Source organism: Camelina sativa, chromosome 5 (assembly GCF_030686135.1).
Source record: "Camelina sativa cultivar CO46 ecotype springtype chromosome 5, ASM3068613v1".
Lineage (NCBI taxonomy): Eukaryota > Viridiplantae > Streptophyta > Magnoliopsida > Brassicales > Brassicaceae > Camelina > Camelina sativa.
In genome coordinates, this window is record NC_141884.1 from 36,858,893 (window position 1) to 36,871,603 (window position 12,711).

The 12,711-nt window shown below is 36.2% G+C and overlaps 4 protein-coding genes across 4 annotated transcripts; 2 read left to right on the forward strand and 2 right to left on the reverse strand.

Moving 5' to 3' along the window:
- Positions 1–596: 596 nt before the first annotated feature.
- On the forward strand, positions 597–3,616 carry LOC104787961 (uncharacterized). Its single transcript, XM_010513629.3, has 5 exons — positions 597–908; positions 1,190–2,694; positions 2,846–2,959; positions 3,050–3,199; positions 3,296–3,616. Exons 2-5 carry the CDS (start codon positions 1,267–1,269, stop codon positions 3,428–3,430), a joined length of 1,827 nt encoding a protein of 608 aa, XP_010511931.2. The 5' UTR covers positions 597–908; positions 1,190–1,266; the 3' UTR covers positions 3,431–3,616.
- Positions 3,413–7,747, reverse strand: LOC104787962 (uncharacterized). The gene is made up of 13 exons (XM_010513630.3): positions 7,237–7,747; positions 6,996–7,158; positions 6,851–6,903; positions 6,709–6,768; positions 6,506–6,628; positions 6,254–6,382; positions 5,455–6,117; positions 5,139–5,331; positions 4,852–5,045; positions 4,667–4,771; positions 4,348–4,487; positions 3,978–4,256; positions 3,413–3,883 (listed from the first exon to the last, which is right to left on the reverse strand). The coding sequence occupies exons 1-13, from the start codon at positions 7,579–7,581 to the stop codon at positions 3,613–3,615; spliced, it is 2,718 nt and encodes a 905-aa protein (XP_010511932.2). The 5' UTR covers positions 7,582–7,747; the 3' UTR covers positions 3,413–3,612.
- A 102-nt stretch (positions 7,748–7,849) lies between these two features.
- On the reverse strand, positions 7,850–9,530 carry LOC104787963 (uncharacterized). The gene is made up of 3 exons (XM_010513631.2): positions 8,924–9,530; positions 8,705–8,835; positions 7,850–8,362 (listed from the first exon to the last, which is right to left on the reverse strand). Exons 1-3 carry the CDS (start codon positions 9,183–9,185, stop codon positions 8,066–8,068), a joined length of 690 nt encoding a protein of 229 aa, XP_010511933.2. The 5' UTR covers positions 9,186–9,530; the 3' UTR covers positions 7,850–8,065.
- Positions 9,531–11,389: 1,859 nt separating this feature from the next.
- On the forward strand, positions 11,390–12,572 carry LOC104787964 (E3 ubiquitin-protein ligase At3g02290-like). The gene is made up of 5 exons (XM_010513632.2): positions 11,390–11,487; positions 11,664–11,778; positions 11,865–11,952; positions 12,052–12,161; positions 12,294–12,572. The coding sequence occupies exons 2-5, from the start codon at positions 11,668–11,670 to the stop codon at positions 12,339–12,341; spliced, it is 357 nt and encodes a 118-aa protein (XP_010511934.1). The 5' UTR covers positions 11,390–11,487; positions 11,664–11,667; the 3' UTR covers positions 12,342–12,572.
- The last annotated feature ends 139 nt before the right edge of the window (positions 12,573–12,711 follow it).

Sequence of the window (12,711 nt, forward strand, 5' to 3'; positions counted from 1 at the left end):
GGTTAAGAGAGCATCGGGTAGAGATGATGTTCCATAAAGTCCAGCTGAAAGGGCAGTCGAAGAAAAGATGGTCCCTACTTTCTTCTCCCGTTGCGCAAAGTAGACATGGCGGGTCTACCTGAAGTCCCCAGGATCGAAGCCTATCTCGAGTGGGGCTTCTATTCAGTACAAACAACCAAGTAGACACGCTTTGTAGTTTTCTACTTTCTACAAAGTCAATACAAATTCGCGAGATATCATATATAACATTTCAACAATGGTATTCCGAATATGCAAAAAATAAATATTTAACATGACTCGTGCCGTCTTTAAGTTTTTTTTTTTGTGTTATCGAAATTGAAGTGATGATTATAACGAAAAAAAAAGTAAATAGAAATGATGATGTACGAGGGAAAATATCATAATCAATGATTTATTAGCGAGATTTTTGGGTATCTATAATATTTTTAAATTCAAATTTCATTATAATTTTTTTTCTTTTACGGCATTTCATCATGATTTACAAAATTTCCCTTTTTAAAAAACACTCTAATTAAAAAAGTTCCAAAACCTATATATAATTCTGATTAACTCTGAAGCAAAAAAAAAAAAAAATCACAAAGAAAATAATGAACATAAAACACGAATGGAGAGAGACATGTTTAGAATGACATGAGTTTCACTCTCAATCCAAAACAGACCAATCAACAAACCAAACCCAATTTCTCCGATTCGTTTAGGCCACGTCTCTACCCCTGAGGTGCTGGGCACGAGTCGTCGTCTCTCCATCGATCTCTCATCTTCTTCTTTTCTCCGAAACTTCTTTTTTTTTTAATTTGAGTTCGTGTTTTTTTTTCCCTTTCTCAGACCCAAAAATTAGGGTTCAGTTTTATAGCAGCAAGGCTCCGCCGTTGTATGTAGTCGGAAAGGTTAGTTCAATTGTCTTCAAAATCTTCGCTCAGTTCGATCATTAAATTCGTGGGTCGTGCTCAAAATTTCGAATTGATCGATGCTAAAACCAATTGAAGTTTCCGATTTGGTAGATTTCTATATAAACTTTATATTTCAGGTTCAGACATATGATCATGTCTAGGTTTCGTTGCGTGTATCTAGTGAATAGTTTTATCAAAGTTCCACTTTTGTTTTGAGTTTTATGTTACCTAATTTAAGTATTTTGATGAAGAGTGTTTTGCATCTTCTCTGCTTATAGGTGGTTTTAGCTATATGCAACTGCAACTAGGAATACTCTTCAGAACTGATGCTTTGAAACCTCTTTGGTATTAGTTGATGCGTTCCACGTATATACAGCAGCAGCATAAGAAAGGAATGGGAGAGAATCGTCAGATTAGATCACGTTCTTGGAATAGAATGCCAACTAAAAGATGCAGTGCAAATGGCATAAGGGAGGAGTTTATTGTGGTTGATGATGATGAGGTTATCATTCTTGATTTTCCCGAGTCATCTAAAAGCAATGCTTCTGGCACTTCAAGAACTGGGAATAAGTCTATTTTGCAGAGAGTGATTAGTATTGACGATGATGATGATGATGATGAGGAGGAGGAGGAGGATGAGACAGGAAATGTTCATAAAGCTGGGAGTAGTTCAAGCGGTAACCCTCCTGCGGGTAAAACATCTGCGGAAGTGGATAATGATGATTGCCAATTCATTCAAGAAAAGTGTGCTAGTTTTAGATTTACAAAATGCAACCAGCCTTTCTCTACAATGCCCTCTTCTGGAATTCGATTTGGTTTAGGTTCTGATACTGACAGTGACTTTTCCGACAGCGACGGTTCTGATTGTGAGATTTTAGAAGGGTCTCGTAGTGAGGTCCGCGAGCAGTGGGAACACGCAGCTTTCTTGAAAAAAATGAAGAAGCCTGGTAAAGCTGGTCTGAGTGAGGAGGCTGGTACATCAAATCTCCACTGTGACACTAATTTCAGGCCTGATTTTGAAAGGAGAACTGAACAACATGATCAAGCATCTTCCTTCTCTGCTGCCAGAAATCCAGATGGTGGAAAAGCTGGTCTGAGTGAGGAGGCTGGTCCTTCAAATCTCCACTTTGACACTAGAAATCCAGATGGTGCTAAAGAAACCTCTTTTACTAACTTTGGAACCGATGGTAGAATTCCTGATATGGCGTCTTCCTTTGGCTCGGTGGAGAAAGACTACCGAGCTAAATCTAGTTTTTTCAATAAAGAGGAATTTCAGGGACCGTCCCCACTGTCACCTGAAATACGAGTTGAACACGAAAGTTTTGCTACACCGTCAAGTCATTTTACTTCGTCAAATGAACCGATAGTTCAAACTAGTTTCAAAAAAGTTGTAGAACAGCCAAACAAAGTGCAAGTTCAATGTGGAACTTCACAGTCACCCGAAGAGAATCCAAAGAAAAACACCACATATCAACCTTATACCAAGGAAGTTGAAGAAGAAGAAGACGCCTTAAAATTTTCTCCGCCACAGACTTCTGCTGGGGATGGAGTTACAACGCAAAGTAATGGAGCCAGGGGTGAGCACGGGATCTCGAGTTTAGATCAATCAAGAGAACCGATCATTGATCCTATTCCATCTACAAGTGGACAAGTGCAAAGTAGTGACGGTACAGCTCCTGTAGTCGATGTCATGCTTAACAGAGAAATGTTAAAGGAGACTGATGAATACAAGAAAGCACAAGAAGAAGAATGGGAGTCCAGGCAACGACAATTACAAGTCCAGGTTTGACCACACTCTGCTCAAATTTCTGAAAGCTCCCGTTAATTATTGAAAATTTGCCACTGGTGATATAGACTTTAAGTGTTTCTTTCACCTTCAAAGAACCTATTCATCATAGTTTCTGCCTGCTGAATTATATTGTGCCCTGTTACAGGCAGAAGAAGCTCAGAAGCAACGTAAGAGAAGAAAGTTAGAGAACATGCGACAGTTGGAGATGGAAAGAAGGCAAAAGGAGAGGGTAGAGGAAGTGAGAGAGACACTGAAGAAGGTTTTCTACTCTTCCTCAGTGATTGCTCCTCTGAACAATGCATTGATTTGTTGCTAAAACTCATTTTGGTTTTCCATCTCCAAATCACAGGATGAAGAAAGCATGAACATGAAGGAGAAAGTCCGTGCAGAATTAACCAAATCACTTAAACAGCTGGAACTCAGGAGCTTGAACATGGCATCGCTGCTTCGAGGCTTAGGGATTCATGTTGGTGGCGGGACATCTCCTCTGCCAGATGAGGTTAGCCTGTTAGCCTGATTCTATCTTTACAGTTAGTTATATATGTTAACTGCTTTTGTATTTACATATCATGATCGAAACCAATTGTAAAATTAGGTACATGCAGCGTACAAACGAGCTGTATTAAAATTTCATCCGGACAGAGCATCAAGAGGTGACATCAAACAGCAAGTTGAAGCAGAAGAAAAATTCAAGCTTATTGTACGCATGAAGGACAAATTCAAATTTTGAGCTTATTGCTCGCTAACATTGACCAACGAAGAAGAAATGTTATGAAAATCTTTTTCTTTTTTTTTTGTTTCTTAGAAGGGATAATTCTCTGTAAATTAGTTTTTTTTGATTATCCAACAGAAACAACAAAATTGTGTTGGTAGGTTTGAAAAACGGAATAATAGAACACAGTGGCACTGGTATCAACGTCTTCTCTTCTTGCCTTTGCCTTTACCAAGTTGTCCAGATTTGAAAGCATGTTCTTGTTCCTGAAGAAAAGCCCAATTTTTGCCATGTTTCTCTGCTCTCTCTTGTTCATGCACAGCCTTCTCTTTTGCTTTAACAGTGCTCATGAACTCGTTGTCTTTGCGAAGCTCACGCTGTGCTCCTTTGGCTTCCTGTTTCAACTTTTTCTTCAACTTTTTGAGGTCAGAACGGTACTTGTCTGGATCGTAATCCCTGCCATTAACAAAGCTGCACAACAATTGTATACAAACCGTTACAGGGATCATCCTATGTGGCCTCTGTAAGAATAAACTGAATGAGAGTGAATGCAAGAGGGACTTACTTCTCTTCAAATTTGGGATTGACCATTCTGATGGGTACTGGCTTATGCTTACGCATAGAGAGTGGTTTGCGTTCCTTGTGATGCTCTTTGGTTTTCGTTTCAATGAGCTTTGCGACATCCACTAATTTCTCCTTGAGAGTTTGTGGGATCTTTTCTTGGTTCCCAATTTGGTGTAATAAAGTTGAGATGGGCATGAATATCTCTGGAAAGGAACTCAATTCTTCGTTTATCTCCACAAACCCTCTAAGAGTCTCACCTACACTTGAAAGGATGCTTGCTCTGTTGAACCAAAGCCAACATTATTACAATACACACTTTTTGCTGGATTGGTGTCAAACAAAGAAAATAGAGTTCAGAAGTGAGAACATACCTGAAATCATCAGAGCTGAAATATGGAGAGTCTGCTGGCTCATCCATTATCTTTAGGAAGTTAAGAGGCATGACCTCCTTCACGTCGTCTTGTATGCACAGCAATGGAGTCAGTGATTTTAATTCCATGAAATGATAAAACTGTAACAAGATATACGAGAGCTTATTAGCCCAGTAATTGATAGAAGTTCAAGATATACAACAGGTGTAATGATAAAACAGCTGCCTATGCATGTCTTCAATTCTTAGGTACAGTATTGAACATCTATCACTTTAAATCGTAAGCACAATACAAAGCTAGGCCTTATTAAATAATGTACCTCAGATTCTTCAGATGATGGTGACTTTTTGTCTGAAGCGGCCATCAGGAGAGTTCGGATAAATAATATGGCTTCAGGACAGAACTTTTTAGATTGTTTAGCAACCTACAGTACATTTTCGTTTGCATGAGAAAATGAAAATGGAAACTGCCAAGGAAAAAAGGTCGGGATCAACTTCTCCTTACCAACAGAACAATGGAGCATAAAAAGGAACCTATGGCAATATCACGACCAGAGGAGATGGGACAGCGCATAAGATATTCACACATCAACAATATCGATGGGGTCATCACAGCATGGCGAAAGTCAGAGCACGGAAAAATCATGGACCAGAGCCGCAAGAGAAACAATGTTTTCAAGGAAGGCCAGCATCCATCCTCTGAAAGAATGTTTCTGAACTGGTTAGGGTAAAAAGATGGAATAGGCATGTTTCTCAAAGGACACTACAAAAGGTTATGGAAGCATCACAAACCAGGATTCTTGATAGCCTCGCAAAACTGTGCACGGGTCTTTAAAAGCCGCTGGCGAGCACATATTGCAGCAAAGTAGGGGATCTCCATGCTCATCTCAATTAAAGGTTTGACAAGCATGTTTAGTAACTCATAGTTCAAGGGCTTCTTGCTTGTAAGAACGGCAAAATACTGCAACAGAATACCGTAAAAGACCTGGGTGGCAGACAATAACAAACAGTCAAAAAGCAATTGAGGCATGAACCAGTTCAGGGGCCTGAAAACTTATACAAAAAAACTGCAAGCAGGTAGATCTTTGAAAGCTATATTAAATCTTACCTGCATCTTTTTTCGGTTTTCAGCTTTAATCTTAATGGAGTGTGCTATCCGGATTCGGTTGACAATTAAAATAACATCTTCATTTGAACAATCTTCCACAAGAGCAAGCAATTCCTCAAAATTCTGTGGAAGATCAATCATGAAAGGAATATCACGCTGCGTGGAACTCAATTTCATCATATTAGTTTTTTGTTTCACAGTTCCAGACAACCCTTCTCCTTTATACGGAGCAGCATCGTCATTCTTCAGCTTTTTATGTACTGTTGGCTCCACTTCTTCTTCATCATCATCTTCATCTTCATCTTCCAGTTCATCCCCTAGCTCATCATCACTTTGTTCCCAGTCTTTTAAATGATGAACTTTTCTTTGCTTCTCATCACCCCCATCTAACTCACAATCATCATTATCATCTTCTTCTTCACTTTCTGAATCCTCAGACGATCCATCATTCTCATCACTTTCAGAATTATCAACATCGTCCTCTCTTTCAAGAACATCATCAATCCATCCCCCCCTTTTCGGCTTCTCTTCTTCCACTGAGAAGGAATCACCAAGATCGTCGCCAGAAATGGCCATTGGCCTCTTTGTTAATTCCTCACCGCCAGTTTCCTCGTCCTCATCGCTCAAGTCATCAGTTTCCTGCATCCTTTTCTTACGCTCTTCCTAGGAGTTTTGAAAAATTGTATCAGTATTAAACGATGTCAACCATAAGACCTTGACTTCACAATAAGATAAACCCTTCTCTTTATAGTTTAACAGTCAGAATGTAAAACTGCAATGGCTTTCGACAGAGACATACCTCAAGATCCTCTAATTTTTCTCGCTCTTTCTGAGCTATTTCTTCAGGTGTCTTTGTCCTCTCAGAAGGACGAGCACGAATCTCCATTGCCATAACATTCAGAATGTTTACATAAGGATTGCCTTTTTCCTGCAGACAAAAGGATTACATCACGCAAAAGAAAAATCATGAACAAAGAAGCCTGATAAGACTCATATAATAGATACATATGCTCAGTATTTAAACAACTATAAACTGTGATCATATTTTCACCTCTTCGACATCAAAAGGCTTAGTTAAACTCTCCATCGCCTGAGAATTAACCAAGGACTCGAAGTTTTTATCCAGCTCATCCATTAGCTTTTCTTTTTCCTCTTTTTGCTTAGCTTTCTCCATCTAAAAACCACAAAAATTAAACAAATCATCAACTGCAAATAAACCCACCATGCAAAAAGAAAAAACAGAGGAATAATCACCCTGCCAAGTTTGCTCTTCATAATGATCTCTTCCATGACTTCCTTCTTGCTCTTATGCCTCTGTAGAGAGAATCCAAGAATATCAGTAGTCAACCTCAAGGTAAATTACACCCAGACATTCTAAAAGACCTGTTGTTCTTACCACTTCCTCTCCAGATGCGTCAACCTGTTTGTTTCTGTTCAGATGCTTCATCCCTGTGACAGAGAAAGACAATATTAGCTTTCTCAAGGTTTACAGACACAATAAAAGTTGAAAAAGCAAAAAAGTGTTAGCAAGCAAAACATACTCTTGGATTCAGAAGCTTCCAGATCATCATCTTCAAGATCTTCATCTGACAAAAGTCCAGAATCAAAATCATCCCTAACAGAAGAACCACCAAGAGCACCATCTTCATAAATATCTTCTTCCCCATCAGACAAATTATACATACTCTTCTTCGCTAATTTCAACTACAAACACCATACACAAAAAAGATCAGTTTTTGATCCCCTAATTTTTAATTTACTTTCATATCAAAATAAACAAACCTGACGCTCTCTCTGCGATCGAATTATACCCTTATCAAACTCTCCAAGCTCATCGTTCTGTTCTCCAATACGCTTATCCAAAAAAACCGAAGCTTTCAAACTCCGCTCATACTCTTTCTCCAATGTGTTCTTCCTCTTATCAACAGCGAGAGTTCGAGAGACACTGATGCGTCGTTCTTCACCTTTACGCTTCTTCCCGAGGATTTCGAACTTCTGGCGAGACGTAATTGATTCAAATGGGTTTACCACTTTTTTCGGCTTCGCTTTCATGGCGACTGCATCTGGTCCCGTTCTTCTTTCGCCTTTTTTGTTTGGCTTCTTCTTCGTTTTGTTATCTTTCCCCATGATTTTTTTTTTTTTTCTCAGGCGGCGCCGATGACGACGGTGGTGGTGGCTAGGGTTTTATTAGTGAACGAACAGGGTTTTGGGAGATTTTGTTTTTAACCTAACACGAATAGCTCAGACTACAAGTAGAAGAAGAAGAGGAAACGGGCGGGTGGGCGGACGGGTCGAGTAAAGTATGATCCATAAGCCTAATTTAATTAAAAGGCCCAAAGCCCATGTTTTACAATAACATAAGATTTACCTTGCTTTAACTACAATGACAGTAAAAAATCTCAACCCTCGACTAAATTTTTTTACATTTGAAAACAAAAATACATTTTGGAAGAAGTAAACTCATATAATAATTGCACCCACAAATCCACAACACAACAACCATGATTTTTTTTTCTTTGTCAACAGCTTTATAAAACCACAACCATGATTTAATGTTAAAAAAAAAGGTTATATATTAATTTAGATGTGAAAAGTAAATACTAGGTGTAAATCATGCCAAAAGCCAGAAATCTTTGTGGCGCTTAGTTGTAAGAGTGTATCCACCAAGCTTCTTGCCTCTCTTTCGAACCGCAATGGCCATACAAGGAGAGTTGTTGATGCAATACTCCACAAAATCGTGTTTGGACGTCACGGGTCGGGCCTGCGATGCCCATACCATTAGTAACCGCCACGTAGCGTGCTGTTTCTTCTGGCCTAGAACCAGCAAGGAAGCCTCTCTTTCTTTTGCTTCTTTTACTATGGTCGGACCCTTCTCGTCACCTTTTACAACCACCACTTCTGTCTTTACCTAATTCAACAAATTATTGTTTTGATTTCTTTCTAAATATAAAAAGTAATATTTTGAATAAATATATGGTGAAAGGGATATTACAATGAAGTGTTCATCAATATTGTATGAACATATAACGATCTGTGTTGTGCAAAATGGAATGAGCAATTCACTTTAAAGAAAAGTAAAGATTGTGAAGAAGAATGTGCGATATAGATTTTCTTCATTTATACAATTTAACCATATTGTTATTTCCGAGAATATATGTAAATGATGAATTGTTCGAAAAATAAATAAATCATTATAAATGTTTTGTAGAAAAAAAAAGGTATGGTAAAGAAACTGAAACGTATTACTAACCTCGGGTCTTTTAAGCTCACAGATGTTTTTCAAGGCTAAAACTTTTTTATTAGCTCTTGACGTTGTGGTTTTGTCACAAGATTCTTCTTCGTCTTCTTCTTCTTCTTGTTCTTTGGTAGCTAGAGCACCACCTAGAGATCAAAACATATTATGTAAAAGCATTAAAGCAATAAGAATCATTTATGTGGTAAAAATAAAATACGAATCAAGACAATTGACCTGATTGAGAGGGTTTAGCTTTAAGAAAGTAAAGAAGAAGAATGTAATCTTGAGGCTGTGCACAGTGCGAGAGAGTCCAAAGAAGAGCGTTCTTAGCCTCAGAGCAAGAATCAACCACGACCATGATTCTTCTTCCTTTTATCTCTGTGGAGGAACTTGGTGGCTCGTGGCTGCAGCCATGCTGGCTCGTAGTTGTCGGTGCTTGGACTCTTACATTAGCCCTGATCCTGCTTAGAAAGAACCCGTCTCCTTTCTTTCCCATTCTTTCTCTCTCTCTATCTATCTTTCTCAATAGAATTGGACAAGAAAATGTTATAAGATGGTGGATAAAGTAAATGAGATCAAGAGCGATATAACAATGAGTAATTATGATCTTGCTTTTGGTAGCTCCCCCACACTTTTTATATACGTAATCCTCAGTTTCTCCCCAAGTTTAGTAGTAGCCACAATGTTATTTAATGAGTAACTTAATGTCCTTGCTTTTGGTAGTAGCTCCCCAATTTAGACGCGTTGCACTTAAACTTGCTAATTGTGTACATTTTGTGTATAGCACCGACATCCACATTTACAATCTCATGGCCTATAGAATCGTTGTGACCTTTGCAATGACTTGTGCACCAAAGCATAATTAATAAATACTATATGTTTTTGTTCTTACTTCGTTCCATGTTTATCGAATTTTAAACCCGAAGATTAATCATTTACGTGAGTTATTTTGTAATTATGTTTCTCCGAGTCTAGTTATCAAAACCCATATATTGTGGGTGAATGAATAATGATGGACAAATCTCATGGGATATAGAATTGTTGTGAAATTTGCAATCACTAATCATGTGCACCAACCATTTTTTTTCTTTCTTTCTTTCATTCCATGTTTATCGAATTCTAAGCACATAGATTAATCATTTTGGTGAGTTCCTTTGTAATCATGTTTCTCCGGTCTCTAGTTATCAAAACCCATTGTAGGTGAATAATGATGGCTATTTACTTATATACTTTTTGTATCCAAACTTTAATTCTCTTAGTTACTTTGATACTTTTGTATTGTGCCTTTGAGTATGAATAATGATGTCTCAACTCTTTTGTGTTATTATTATTAGACATCGAGTGTTGGGTCGTTGGCCCTTCTTCTTCATCATGTTCATCATCATCAAGCCGTAGGTCCCAACACTAATTCCTGCCAACCGTAATTGTTACAAACCATATGTGATATGTAACATAATTATAATCTCTTAAAAGTAGTAGAATTGTCATAACTGATCTTTAATTAGCCAATTAAAAAGTTCGTAATGCTTATCATAGAAATGTCTTGTTCGGTGTGTGTTAGTTGCATATACAGCACATATATATATAATCAACCAATAAAAAGTGGGTTTGTTTGTTTTTTCTTAAAAAACCTAAATCTCCAACTTGGTTTTGTGATTAAAGTAGCGATTTGGCATAATATCAAGTTAAGTGTAATCACCATAATTATCTTTCCCTTTTTCTTTTTAAACCAATTACTATCTTTCCTTTCTTGTGCTAAGAAGCACATATTTTACATTTGTTACAAATTTATAATTAAAAATTTTAAACTTTAAGAAGATTTATAAATAAAATTTTCAACTCTACAATTTTTTTTCTTGCATCCTACTATATTAATTGGGAAGTACAAATATGAAACTAACCTTAAAAAGTGTAAAAATTACATTCAAATACCATTACAAATACTTAATTAAAATTAATTAATTAATTTAATAAAGATAACTAGTTAAAAATTAAAAATCGTTGGCAGATCTAAAATAAAATCATCTAATCAAATAACATATAATTGAATCAAATCTAATTCGTACTTATAAAAAAAATATAAAAAACTTAACAGCTTAGATTTTAAAATTCTAATCGAATAAAATCTAGAACTACAAATTTTATCAAAAATCTAATCGAATAAAAGTTATACCAGTTCCGTTTAACAGTTTAGATTTTAAATTTTTTTAAAAATATATATAGATATATAAAAAAAGTTATATTTATTTTTTACCCACCGTTCTTTACAAAAATAAAAGTAAGTTGAGATTTAAATATATTCAATACTTAAATTTTCAAAAAAAAAAATACTAGATAGGTTTATTGACAAGTTTTCAATGAACATTTTTAAAACACAAAATTTTTTATATAAGCAAACTAAATTTTTAATTATAAACTATTATAAATTACATAATAACATAATAAACTATTATAAATTTCCATAAAAAAAATTCAGTCCATGGGTTTACCGCGGGTTTACTCAGTTAAGGAATAAAAGCAGATACAGTGTAAATTGGAAAAAATAATAAGTCCACATTCCAAAAAGAGTCAAACTTCTTAAACTCTTTTGGCATGCCACGTCATGAAATATCCCACAAAATCTCCACGTTTCCTTGTGTTGCTCTCCAAAGAATCTTACTTGGCTGCGATTACGGGACCAAAGCTTCCTCATTGTTCAAGTTTGTTGCTTTTTATTCTCTTGCTTAATTTTATTCTTTCCTCTCTTTTTTTTTTCTTTCTCTCTATTCCTTTGAGTTTTCAGTAAGATCGATCCAAAGGTATGAGAACAGAACAAACATTAATCAAATTTCTTATGTTCATCTGCCCTCTTCTATTATGTCCTGTCTTTTCGGAAAAATCTTGATTAATTACCATAATCACCTACTTGATTAACTCAAATCTTGTGTCTTTATTATTGGTGATCTCCATTTAATAAGTTTACATATTAATTCAGGTCAATGGGTATTCTACTTTGTTGTTTTCGAATTACGGAACACGTTGATGAATCTCGAAACGTACCAAGAATCAGAGGCTTCACTAACCCAATAACGAATAACTTTTCCCCCAAGGTATCTCCACATATTCAAACCCTAATTCCTTTTCTTCTTCTCCCAAAAACTAAACGAAGAGCTTAACACTTTCGTATATGATCCAGTTCAAGCAACTATTTGAAAGCCTAGAAAGAGGAGAAATCTCCTATGTCGCTGACGAAGAAGAAGACGTTTGCCCGACATGTTTCTATGGTAAACAAAGAATTGTGAAACTCGGAATTTATATTTATAAAACGTTTTGAGTGAGTGAGTGTGTGTTAATAATGCAATTACTATTGTAAATGGAGACAGAGTACGTTGAGGAGAACCCCAAGATAGTTTTGCAATGTGGACATATGTTTCACCTTGCATGCATCTATGAATGGATGGAGAGAAGTGAAGCTTGTCCCTTTTGTTCCAAGGTTAATTTTTTTTATATACTGTATCTTAACAAAAATTTGTGGTTGTGTCTATATATTTCTTCTTATGACCATATTTGTTTTTGGAAAGTAATAAATTGGGTTTGATTTGTATGTTTGTGATTTCATATGCAGACAATGCTTTTCTTGAAGGGTGACGAAATTACAGAGCATGTGGAGTAACAATTATTCTTCTTCAACAATTTGGAAAATTTTGATTAAATTATTTTTGGCTAAACTAATAATTTCATTGTGGTGTTTAATGGGATATATTTATTCTTATTTGTGATATAACTCATTTGGGACAAGTATTAGGAGGTGGGTAGAAAAAACGCCTTGATCTATTCTGTTTTGATCTACAATTCTTATGTATACTTTGTTTTGTTCGTTAACATTAACAAAGTTTGTTCTCTATTTTCTCCATATCTCGTAAATTAGAACAATTTTAAAATTTTATTGGTGTCAATTGCACCCATCTAACATTCAACGTGCCTCCGCTCCTACGTTGAACAATCCAATTTTTTGTTGTTGTTCGAGAAAACAAACAAGACAA